This window comes from Callorhinus ursinus, unplaced genomic scaffold (assembly GCF_003265705.2).
Source record: "Callorhinus ursinus isolate GAN/ISIS: 27379988/994484 unplaced genomic scaffold, GSC_fseal_2.0 scaffold4, whole genome shotgun sequence".
NCBI classification, from domain to species: Eukaryota; Metazoa; Chordata; class Mammalia; order Carnivora; family Otariidae; genus Callorhinus; species Callorhinus ursinus.
Window position 1 is genome coordinate 107,238,354 of NW_027397066.1, and position 12,256 is coordinate 107,250,609.

The following is a 12,256-nucleotide window of genomic DNA, read 5'->3' on the forward strand; positions in this document are numbered from 1 at the left end:
AAATCAAGGAGTTATAACTGTGGAAAAGATTTAAGACGTTTATTCTTTGTAACAATGAAGACTGTTTTATCCTTTGTGACAGTTGATCACAGACCTTTTTTCTACCTTGTTCTATTTCGTTAAGGCCATTAAAACAATTAAAATCCAAAACCATTTTTTACCATTGGGAATAATTATCATTTATTATTATAAGTAGACTCATTTTAGAATAATAAACTTGGTGCTGGGTCCCCTACATATTCTTCTCTCATTTAATCCTAACGAAACTGCAGCTAAGTGAGGTTGGTTAACTTCTCTAAGATATAAAGACAGAATGTACCAGAACCAGAAATCAAAGCAATTCTGCCTCTAAATCTCAAAATCTTTTTACTCCAACAATTTATAGTCCCGTCCCCAGATAGCCTTACTTTGAGAATATCATCAAATTAATCTTTGTAAAATACTAATTTCATCATGCAGTCTTAGATAAAGAATTTGTATGTAATACATCACATGAAATCCAAATTTGACTAATTTTATTTCCAAGGTCCTCCATATTTTATCCAACCATATTCACTAATTTCCAATGCATGGCCTTCCAAAAGACCATATTTCAACATCTTTAATGAAAGAATTTACGTATTTTATTATGCTTAGGAGTACGGCAGCAAACAAAAAGCTGAACAATGATTAGAATGAAATTCACTATTTACCAGTCACCTAAACGAAAATTTCTTAGTCCTATTTGCATATTATTTTAAAAGAAACACCAAATTTAAAAGTATGAAGAGGTAGTTTAAACCAATTCCACTCATTTAACTTCTGCCTTATTTAGCTGAGCATATACAAACCAGCAAAATCTTTCCCAGAAAAAACTGTCATTCTCTGGAGGCAATTCCCAGGATCCATGAATCATCTAAAAGGGGAGAGGAGGGACCCTTTCTTTGAAAGACAGAACGAAATAACTTATGCTTCTTAGGTGTTTATGACATTTGAAAGGATCACGAATAATAATTTTAAAAATAATAATTTTAATAATGGCAAAAAAGCATTTATTGAGGCCAAAATGTCTCTGATTTTGTGGAACAGAGATGACTATTAAAAACAAAACTTTTCTAACTGGCAGTTCCATTAAATAGGATACATTTACACCTAAAACAGATTGGCTGAATGGTGCTTAGAAACACACATCAAGTACACTAGTAACTCTGCTTTCTCTTAATCAGTAGTACAAGAGATTTTTTAAGCTTTAAAGTATATAAGCTTTTTTTTTTATCATAACAGTAACAATATTAGTTTAATAGCTCTAAAAGGCAGTCAATGTAAAAATTTCCTTTTCAGAGGTGGCTAGCTGCATACTGGACTTTAAAAAATATCCTTAGATTTTCTTATACATGCACTGATCTCTTCTTAGCTATTTGGTTAGGTTGTATTATAGCTTCATACTAAAAGCAAAAAAATTTAAAACAACAATAACAAAAATCCACAAACTCTCAAAACTAAAAAGACAAAGCACTGTTAAATGAAAAAAACAATTTGATTCTTTATGATTCAGTATTATTAGAATCAAAAGGAATTAAAATTCACTGTTCAAGAGTTTACTGTTTTAAGTCTCTAGCATTTATTTTCATAGCATAGAATATCTACTAAGATAATAGAAATGAAAATCTACAACCAGACTTTTTTTCTAAGGTTAACACAAAGAAGTTCAGGAAAGCAGTAGTATAATCAAATCAATCAATAAACTGCTGTAAAGTTTAGAAAAGTGAAAAGCAAAACCCAAAACCCTAGCACTTAAAAATTACAACTTTTTTCATCAAAGTCTCAAGTTAGTAGTTAAAATCAATTAGTTCTCAACTGCCATGAGGAAAGAAATTATTTTTATTAATACTCTGAAGAAGAGGAAACAGAAGGTCAAACATACTAATTTTTTTTTCTCAACAAACAATAAATTAACTTTGGATCTATGACTAGAACTGAGATCTCAATTTTTAATGTGCTCAGATCAGCAGACTATTTCTCAGTGTAAAAGATTCCAATCATACAGAGTAGATTTTTTGGCTATTACTCATAAAGTGAATTTATGGGCTATGGTCATCACTGTTATCTTTAATAGATTACAAATGACAATTTTCAAATCTTTTAAGGGAACATTCAACGAGGACTAGGAAATAACAAAAACAACAAAAGATTTTATAGTGCACATTTACATTAAGATAGCAATTAAAGACAACCTACAGAATATATTTAAAGAGTAGTCCAGACCTTCAAAGATAATTGAAAATTACTGCTCCAGAAGACTCCAGAGAAAACCTATAATGATTTCTTGAGTACTTTTTCTCTTGTGTACCTACTTAGTAAGATAGTTTTTCTGTTTAATTTTTACCCAACTTTGTTTTTTTGCTTTAAGATGGAAAGAACATTTCTGATTTGGGGATTGACTAAACTTGACTATGACTGCTTTGGGGAAAAGGTAGACAGAAATGATCTTTGAATATACATTCAAAATATATCAATGTTTTGAACATGATTTTTAAAATAATGTCCAGTAAATCAGATTTAAAACCTAGGATTATAGTTTGTTTAGCAGTTATAAAATACATATTCTAGAAAATATCATAAACTGAAACTCCAATGTGGAAAACATTTTGAAGCTTACAGAGAAAGCTAGACGTATTTAACAATTTACCTTGTTTCTAATTGTTTTATACTAGATTGTAACTGCTGTAAACGCCTATCTGATGCTTCCTCTCTTCCTTGGGCAGACAACATTTCCTCCTCCTAGAAAATAAAGAAACTGGAAGCTTGAGTATGTGAACATACAATACATCATTATACAACATAAAGAAAAGAATTCACTCTATAAAGTTATTACACTTCTAGAATTTAATATGTAAGTTTAAAGAAGGGATACCAATATAGCATTATCTAATCAACTCCTTAAAAATTGATCTAGATGTCTGAGAGCTGTCCATGAAATCTGTTTCACTAAAAAACATTCTGTAGCATAGTATTTACGGTACGACTCCTTTCACATTAAAAAAATTTAAACATATATGCATATATATATACACACACAGAAAAAACGTCTTTATGCTATAAACAATCTGTTAACAGTGATTATTTCCTAGGGATAGACCTGCAAGGTAATCTTGCATTACCTCTATTATATATTTTGTATATATGTTGTGCTTTTCTTTATATTTTTCAATATTATTTGAATTTTTAGGAATAGCATGCACTACTTTTATAACTAGAAAAGGAATAAAATTGAAAATAAACAAGCAATAACAGTTTGGAAATAAATCATGTACATAGTAAAAAAAGGGGAAGAAAATCTCACTATCAATTTTGTATTAGAAAAACAATAATAAAAAGTCATTGCATATAAATGTCTACCAATATTTCAAAATATTTCTATAGTGCAAATCTAACAAAACAAAGCAGGGATTTGTATGCAAATAATCTGCCTTTAGAATATGCTCTTTTAAAACTGTTTTACAATTGTTGTTGCTCTTAATTTCTTCCTATATCTGAGTCACCATCTGGTGTCCTTTCCTTCTTGCCTAAAGAATTTCTTTTGGAACATTCTTTGAACAATAGCTCTGCTAGTGACAAATCCTCTCGTGTCATTTATCTGAAAATGCCTTTATTTTACCTTCATTTTTGAAGTACAGTTTCACTGGACATAGAATTCTTAGTGAGCATTTTTTTCCCTTCAGCACTTCAGATATATTATTCCAATGTTTTTTGCTTACACGTTTCTTCTAAGTCAGCCATTACTCTTACCACTGTTGCCCAGTTCATGCCATTTTCCTGTTGCTGCATTCAAGTTTTCACTTTATAACTGGCTGTCAGTATTGTCATGATGTGTATAAGTAATTTTCTTTGTGTTTATCCTACCTGTTTTCCACCAAATTTTGGAAGTTTCCGGCCATTATTACTTTAAACATCTTTTCTGTCCCCCTCCCTTCTGCAATTCCAATTACATTCCTGTTGGCTTGCTTCGTATTTTCCCACAGATCTCTGAGGTCTTGTTCATTTTTCTTCCATCTTTTATTTTATTTTAAAGATTTTTATTTAGTTATTTGACACAGAGAGAGAGAGAGCATGCACAAGCAGGGGGGAGTGGCAGGCAGAGGGAGAGGGAGAAGCAGGCTCCCTGCTGAGCACGAAGCCCAATGCGGGACATGATCCCAGGACCCTGGGAACATGACCTGAGCTGAAATCAAGAGCCACCTGCTTAACCGACTGAGCCACCCATTTTTCTTCCATCTTTTAAACTCTGTTTTTTGGATAGGAAAATTTCTGTTGATCTGTCTTCAAGTTCATGGCTTATTTCTTCTGCTTTTTCCAATCTATTCTTGAGCCCATCTAATTAAATTTTTATTTTGGTTGCTGTACTTTTAAACTCCAGAATTTCTATTTTTAAAATTATTTTCTATTTCTCAGTTAAAATTCTCTATCTGCTCCATCACTGAAGCCTTATTTTACTTTAACTTAAATACACATTTTCTTTAATTCCTTGAACATATTTATAACCGCTTATTTGAAGTCTTTGCCTGCTAAATCCAAGAGCTAGGTCTGCTGAGAATGAATTTCTATGGACTGCTTTGCTTCCCCTACCCCAGCCCCATCAGTCACACTTTACTGTCTAGAGAGTTTTGGTTGAAAACTGTATAATATAGATAATGCATTGCAGTTACTTTGGATTCTGTTTTGTTCTTGAGGATTATTAGTTTTTCTGTTCAAGGAGGCAATTATCTTGCCTCGATTCAAGCTCGATCAGTTCTTATTTCTTTCCATGGTTGCTTTTTTACCTAGGCTTCCTGGAAATTCTCTTGTGCCTTTCTGTTGCTTGAACAGCACACATTTCAGGAATGCAATCAATTATAAGAAGCGGTAAACTCAGACATATAGTTCCATATAGCTCTATCTTTCAAGAGTAGTTTTCTTTCAGGTCCGTGCCTACTTTTTCACTCAACTCCCTCTCCTACCCCCATATGCCTAATTTGGCTGTCAGCCCTGGATCTGGTCAGAGTTTATAATCAGGATTTAGGTTTTTCTCTCTGTTTTTCGTTGTTGTTGTTCTTTTGTTGCCAATATTTCTTCTTTAAATTTTCAACTGCTTTTCCTACCCTTAACTTTGATCTTGGCTATTTAAGTCCACATAAAGCTGTTGTTTTCTGAAGCTATGGCAGTTCGCAAGAACTCTCAGGTCAGAAATTCAAAAACTTACAATTTGTACCTCTTTCAGTGTCTTTCTATTTTTGGGTGTGTCCCAGTGTTTTAAAGAATGTATCCAAGTTTTATAACTGTTATCTATGGGAAGTTTTACATAAGCCTTTCACAAATCACATTAGAAATCTATAATCAACTTTCACAGATTAGGAAATAAGGCTTAGAAAAGTTACGCAGTTAGTAAATACCACAGCTAGAATTTTTAATAATTATATCCACCTAAATCTAAAGCCTGACCTTTCCTTGACACTTTCCTGAAATGTCACTATTACACATAAAAACCAGGGTCTCTTATGCCAATAAGTATTTCCATAAATAACACAAAATGTAGTATTACATGCTTTTTTTCATCTATGTATTACCAATTAATTAAACTTCATCTTCACTTAATATGTCTTTCAGTAATGATGTGTCTAGGAATGATTACAATGTTTTACTGACTCAGGATAAAGTGAATGGAAGTAATTTCCAAAATTATAATTTAGCTTCCTAATTTTGTATTTTATATTTAGAGAGCAATAAAATGATTTTTAATTTATTTTCCAGCAACCCTCTTTAACACCTAATCCAAAAAATATTAATAATAAAATTCACAGAAAACTAAGCTATAGGCTTCCAGTTGTCTTAGAAATAGGAAAATACCTTCTTTTGCATTTGTCCTTGAAGATTTTCAGTTGTGTTATTTAACTCTTCCACTTTTGCTGCTGCAACTCTCAGATCTAACTTGGCTTGCCTAAAGTAGAAAGTAAATTAATAAACACTTTTCATAGGCCATAAAGAATTAAAAAAGCTAGAAAAGAAATCTAAATTTGGTAAAATCACTAGTAACTCTTATGTACCTAAAAATGGATCTAAGGGGTATATACTGAAAGATTCCTTTATTACTGACAAAATGCACGTGGAAGAGTAAAGAGGAAAAGTATAGGTGAAGGGCAGGGGTGTAAAGTGGGAGTCATTAATACTTTATTTGGATAAATTATATTTCATACTCAAATGATTCATATTTCATGAAAAAGCACTTTATCATCTTAGTAAATTACCTAACAAGAATGGCAGTGCTAAGTAGAATATAGTTACGTTTATAACTTCCTGAATTTATAGAGTTAAAGAAATATCACTGATTGGTTTTTCTATGAAAATGAACCAAAGCTTCAATGTCTGATCACTCCTTAAACACCAGGAGTATGTATTATATAACCACTTAATATAATGAATTCAAACATTTGTCTCAAGATAGTGTAATAGTTAATTTTTTTTAGAAATTATAGTTGCAAAGGACAAAAATAACAAGTTTTTTGAATGTTCCATTAGTATCAAATAAGTTTCAATATCTTCTTGACTCCCCATAGAAAAAGATTTTAGAATAGTAAGACTTTCTGAAACAGAAAAAAAGATTTTTAATATCCTACCAATTAAGCATTAAGTATGAATACAAAACACTTGGATTACGTAAAAAACATAAACATTTTTAGGAACAAAGCTACTTTAGTGCAGGAACTGCCCATATTTATTTAATTATATTTTATGTAGGTATTATAAATCAACCATTTTAGTGCTGTTGGACTTAAAATATTATTTGATGAGAAATTCACAATATATGTTAATTGATTTACTTTTGGCTAACAGTATTTATAAATTACATTACTGATTAGCATAAGGCAATAGGAAATAAAAATCTAACAGTAGCTAAAATGTATCAGATAATTATTAGGTAACAGAAACTGTCCTAAGTGCTTTGCAATCATCTCACTTAGTACAATTAACTTTCTCTGTAAATTAAGTACTATTAAGACTATTCCACCAAACTAAAGTTGAGAGTGAGGTTGACAGAGATTTACCAACTTGCCCAAGGATTCACAAATTAAGTAATGAAACTGGTATTTAAACAGAGTTCTCTATGATACACTGTCTACAAAAAAATGGTTCCAATAATATAAAATTAAGCACTTTAGGAAAATGCTTTGTTTTGAATAAATCTAATTTATAAAAATCTGAATTTATCAGACATAAAACAGACTTTTTCTACTTGCAAAATGGTTCACCAACAACAAAACTAAAACCAAAAACCACCTTATACCAATGTATTTTAAATCTTCCTCAAGGTTAGAGATAATTTCAGGACTGCAATTATCATATGAATCAATAAATGAACCTACCATTTATAACATTCTGTATATTTTAAAAGGAAAAAATTAAGTAGTAAGATACTTAAGTAAGGCCATGGCATGATTAAGGAAAAAAATGATCGGTTAGAGATACAATCAAAATAGGATGCAATATGGAAAACCCCAGAGTCAGGAACCTAGTTCTGTCACTAACTAGGAATGTGGCCTAATGTAATTCACCTGACCACAAGCATCTCAGCTATCTTATGTCCAACAATAGGGAGGTGGATTAGACAATCTGTTAAAAATCCTTGTTTAATAACATTTTCTGGATTCCCTACTTCTTTGGGCACACAATCAACACTTCTCTGTATGGCATATAAGGCTAATCATCATTTGGCCCCAAGGAGTCTGCAAAGACCAAAACCCTACAATAGATGGTCTCCTGATTTCTAATTTTCCTAATGATTCTACTTCTAAATTGTCTTTCAATTGTGTATTCCATTTCCATTTCATGGCCCAACCTTTGGTCCCATCATTACTTCCAGTACTGGTCCAGTAGTTTCCAAACTGAAGTCCTCACTGTGGGTCTCTTCCTTAATTCAATTAATCCCTGAGAGGCAGCATTCACCAAGACACCTCTCTGAAAACACAGGAGCTGGCTGGTGCCATTTCCCTCCCCCACCCCTCAACATAAATACAGAGCGACCTGTGGGAAGCAGCACAGCGTGACTATTGGCTGCCTAAGGTGCAAACCCCTGAGCTCTGGTGGGACGGCCCTTCTTAGTCAAACTTGTCTCTGTCTCAGCATGGTGGGCCCCTACTCCAGAAGACCAGCACAGACCCCTGCCCACACCATGTCTCCAGACCAGAGGGTTCTGAGCAGATTTAGATTTAGGGCCCTAGTTCTGGTGGAGGTGGTATCAGGTCTCATTTCACAGGCAGACCAGAGCACACCTCATTAAAACTCACTACATTCAGTCAGGGACCAAATACTGCCCACAGGAGGCTAGGAGAGCCTCTGCAGAAGACTGGCCTGAAGGAGAGAGCAGCCAAAACACAATAGCAGAGCATACTCAGTACACAGTGGAGACACTCCCTGAAGTGCCAGACCCTGGGTACTACATGATTTCTTCTTCATAAGGCCAGTATTTTCAGAAGCAGGATACAAAACTGGCTTTTCTAACAAAAAGAAGAAGGCAGAGATTAGACAAAATACTAAGATGGAGGAATTTATCCCAAATGAAAGAAAAGGATAAGACCATGGCCAGATATCTAAGCAAAACAGATATAAGTAACATGTCTGATGAAGAATTTAAAGCAACAATCATAGGATACTTAGCAGGCTTGAGAAAAATAGAAGACATCAGTGAGACACTTACCACAGAGATAAAAGAGTTAAAAAAGAATCCATCAGAGATGAAAAATACAATAAATGAGATTGGAAACAGGTGTGATGCAAGGAACATCAGGTTGGAAGACACAGAGAAAGGAATTGGTGATCTAGAAGACAAAATAATGGAAAATAATGAACCTGAATAAAAGATAGGAAGAATTCTGCAAAACGAGAACATGTATGTATATAATAACATTCGTATTCTAAAGAGTCCGAGAAGAGAGAAAAAAGGTGGCAGAAAATTTATTTCAAGAAATAATAGCAGAAAACTTCCCTAATTGAGGGAAGGAAACAGACATCCAGATACAGGAGGCAGAGAGAACTCTCATCAAAATCAACAAAAGCAGGCCAACACCAAGACATACTGTATTTAAATTTGCAAAATATAGTGATAAAGGAAAAAAAATCTTAAAAGCAAAAAGACAAAAGAAGTCCTTAGCTTATAAGAGAAAACCCATAAGGCTAGCTGGAGATTGTACAACAGAAACTTGGCAAACCAGAAGCGAATGGCATGATAAAGTCAAAGGGCTGAATGGGAAAAATGTACAGCCAAGAATACTCTATCCAGCAAGGCTATCAATCAGAATAGAAGGAGAGATAGATTTTCCCAGACAAATAAAAACCAAAGGAATTCATGACCACTAAACCAGCCCTGCAAGAAATATCAAAGGGGTTTCTTGGAGTGCAAAGGAGAGACCAAAAGTGACAAAGACAAGAAAGGATCAGAGGAAATCACCAGAACAGTGAAAAAACAAGTGATAAAATGGCAATAAATACCTATCAATAATTGCTTTGAATGTAAATGGACTAAATGCTCCAATCAAAAACAGAGGGTGTCAAATGGATTAAAAAAACCCAAACAAACAGCACCCATCTACATGTTGCCTACAAGAGACTCATCTTAGACATAAAGATACTTGCAGATTGAAAGCGAGGGGGTGGAAAACCAATTATCATGCAAATGGATGTGAAAAGAAAGCCAGAATAGCAATACTTATATTGGATAAACTAGACTTTAAAGCAAACATAAAGGAACTAACTGAGAGTAACACAATAACAGTAGGAGACTTTAATACCCCACTTACATTAATGGACAGATCATCTAAACAGAAAAACAATGGCTTTGAATGACACACTGGACCAGATGGACTTAACAGATATATTCAGAACATTCCATCCTAAAACAGCAGAATACACATTCTTTTCAAGTGCACATGGAACAATCTCCAGGATAGATCACATATTTGGTCACAAAACAGGCCCAACAAATACTTGATTGAAATATTTGAAAATTGGGCGCCTGGGTGGCTCAGTTGGTTAAGTGACTGCCTTTGGCTCAGGTCATGATCCTGGAGTCCCGGGATCGAGTCCCACATCGGGCTCCCTGCTCAGTGGGGGATCTACTTCTCCCTCTGACCCTCTTCCCTCTCGTGCTCTCTGTCTCTCATTCTCTCTCTCAAATAAATAAATAAAAATTTTTTTTTTAAAGAAATATTTGAAAATTATTTGAAGACTGAAATAATACCATGCACCTTTTCTGACCACAACACTATGGAACAAGAAATCAAACATAAGAAAAAAATCTGGAAAGACCACATACATGAAGGTTAAACAACATGCTACTAAACAAAGAATGGGTCAACTAGAAAATCAAAGGAGAAATAAAAAAATCCATGGAAACAAATGAAAGTGGAAACACAATGGTCCAAAACTTTGGGATGAAGAAAATGTAGTCCTAAGAGGGAAGTATGCAGCACTACAGGCCTACCTCAAGAAGCAAGAAAAATCTCAAATAAACAACTTAACCTTACACCTAAAGGAGCTAGAAAAATAACAACAAATGAAGCCTAAAGTCAGCAGAAGGAAGTAATTAAGATTAAAGCAGAAATACATGATATAGAAACTGAAAAAACAATAGAACACATCAATAAACCCAGGAGCTGGTTCTTTGAAAAAAATGAATAAATTGATAAACCTCTAGTCAGAGTACCAAAAGAGAACCCAAATAAATAAAATCACAAGCAATAGAGGAGAATTAACTACCAACCACCACAGAAATCCAAACAATTATAAGAGAGTATTATAAAAAAAGTATATGCCAACAAATTGGACAATGGATAAATTCCTAGAAACATACAAACTACCAAAACTAAAACAGAAAGAAATAGAAAACTTGAACAGACTGATAACCAGCAAAGAAATTCAATCAGTAATCAAAAACTCCCAACAAACAAAAGCCCAGGACCAGATGGCTTCACAGGGGAATTCTACCAAACATTTAAAGAAGAATTAATACCTATACTTCTGAAATTGTTCCAAAAAATAGAAAAGGAAGGAAATCTTCCAAATTCATTCTATGAGGCCAGCATTACCCTGGTACCAAACCCAGATAGAGGCTCCACTGAAAAAAAGAACTATAGGCCAATATCCCTGATGAACATAGATGTAAGAATTCTCAATAAAATACTAGCAAACTGAATCTGACAATACATTTAAAAAATCATTCACCATGATCAACTGGGATTTACTCCTGTGTGGCAAGAATGGTTCAATTTGTAATATCAATCAATGTGATAAATCACACCAATAAGAGAAAGGATAAGAGCCATATGATTCAATAGATTTAGAAAAAACATTTTACAAAGGACAACATCCATTCATGAAAAAACTCTCAACAAAATAGGTTTAGAGGGAACATACCTCAACATAAAGGCCATCTATGAAAAACCCAAAGCTATTATCATCCTCAATGGGGAAAAACTAAGAGCTTTTCCTCCACGGTTAGGAACAAGACAGGGATGTCCACTCTCACCACTGTTATTTAACATAGTACTGGAAATCCTAGCCACAGCAATCAGACAACACAAAGAAATGAACGGCATTCAAATTGGCAAGGAAGAAGTCAAACTTTCACTATTCGCAGACAACATGATATTCTATGTAAAAAATGTGGAAGACTCCACCAAAAAATTGCTAGAACCGATACATGAATTCAGAAAAGTTGCAGGATACAAAATGAACATACAGAAATCTGTTGCATTTCTGTACACCAATAATGGAGAAACAGAAAGAGAAATTAAGGAGTCATTCTCATTCACAATTCCACCAAAAACAATAAGATGCCTAGGAATAAACCTAACCAAAGAGGTGAAAGACCTGTATTTTGAAAACTATAAAACACTGATTGATGAAAGAAAGTGAAAAGAACACGAAGAAAATGAAAAATATTCCATGCTCTTGGACTGGAAAAATAAATATTGTTAAAATGTCTGTATTACCTGAAGCAATCTACACATTTGATACAATCCCTATCAAAATACCACCAGCATTTTTCACAGAGCTAGAACAAACAATCCTAAAATTTGTATAGAACCACAAAAGACCTCAGAAAAGTAAAGCAAAGCTGGAGGCATCACAATTCTGGACTTCAAGTTACATTACAAAGCTGTAGTAATCCAAACAGTATGATACTGACACAAAAATAGACACATAGATCAATAGAACAGAAAACTCAGAAATGAACCCACAAGTATAT

The 12,256-nt window shown here is 33.6% G+C and overlaps 1 protein-coding gene across 11 annotated transcripts in view; it reads right to left on the reverse strand.

Annotated features, from left to right (window-relative positions):
* The window catches only part of SCLT1 (sodium channel and clathrin linker 1), a 183,836-nt gene that overhangs the window by 96,692 nt on the left and 74,888 nt on the right, over positions 1 to 12,256 (reverse strand). For 10 of the 11 annotated variants that reach the window (XR_003208832.2, XR_003208834.2, XM_073892263.1 and 7 more), the window contains 2 exons: positions 5,863 to 5,953; positions 2,669 to 2,760 (listed from right to left, as the gene is read on the reverse strand). The exons of the other annotated variant lie outside the window; for it this stretch is intronic. Coding sequence is in view for 8 of the 10 variants with exons in the window: in XM_073892263.1 (XP_073748364.1) it covers positions 2,669 to 2,760; positions 5,863 to 5,953 (183 nt within the window). In the remaining 2 variants the exon portion in view is untranslated. The remainder of the gene's footprint in view (positions 1 to 2,668; positions 2,761 to 5,862; positions 5,954 to 12,256) is intronic. 11 annotated transcript variants of the gene reach the window in all.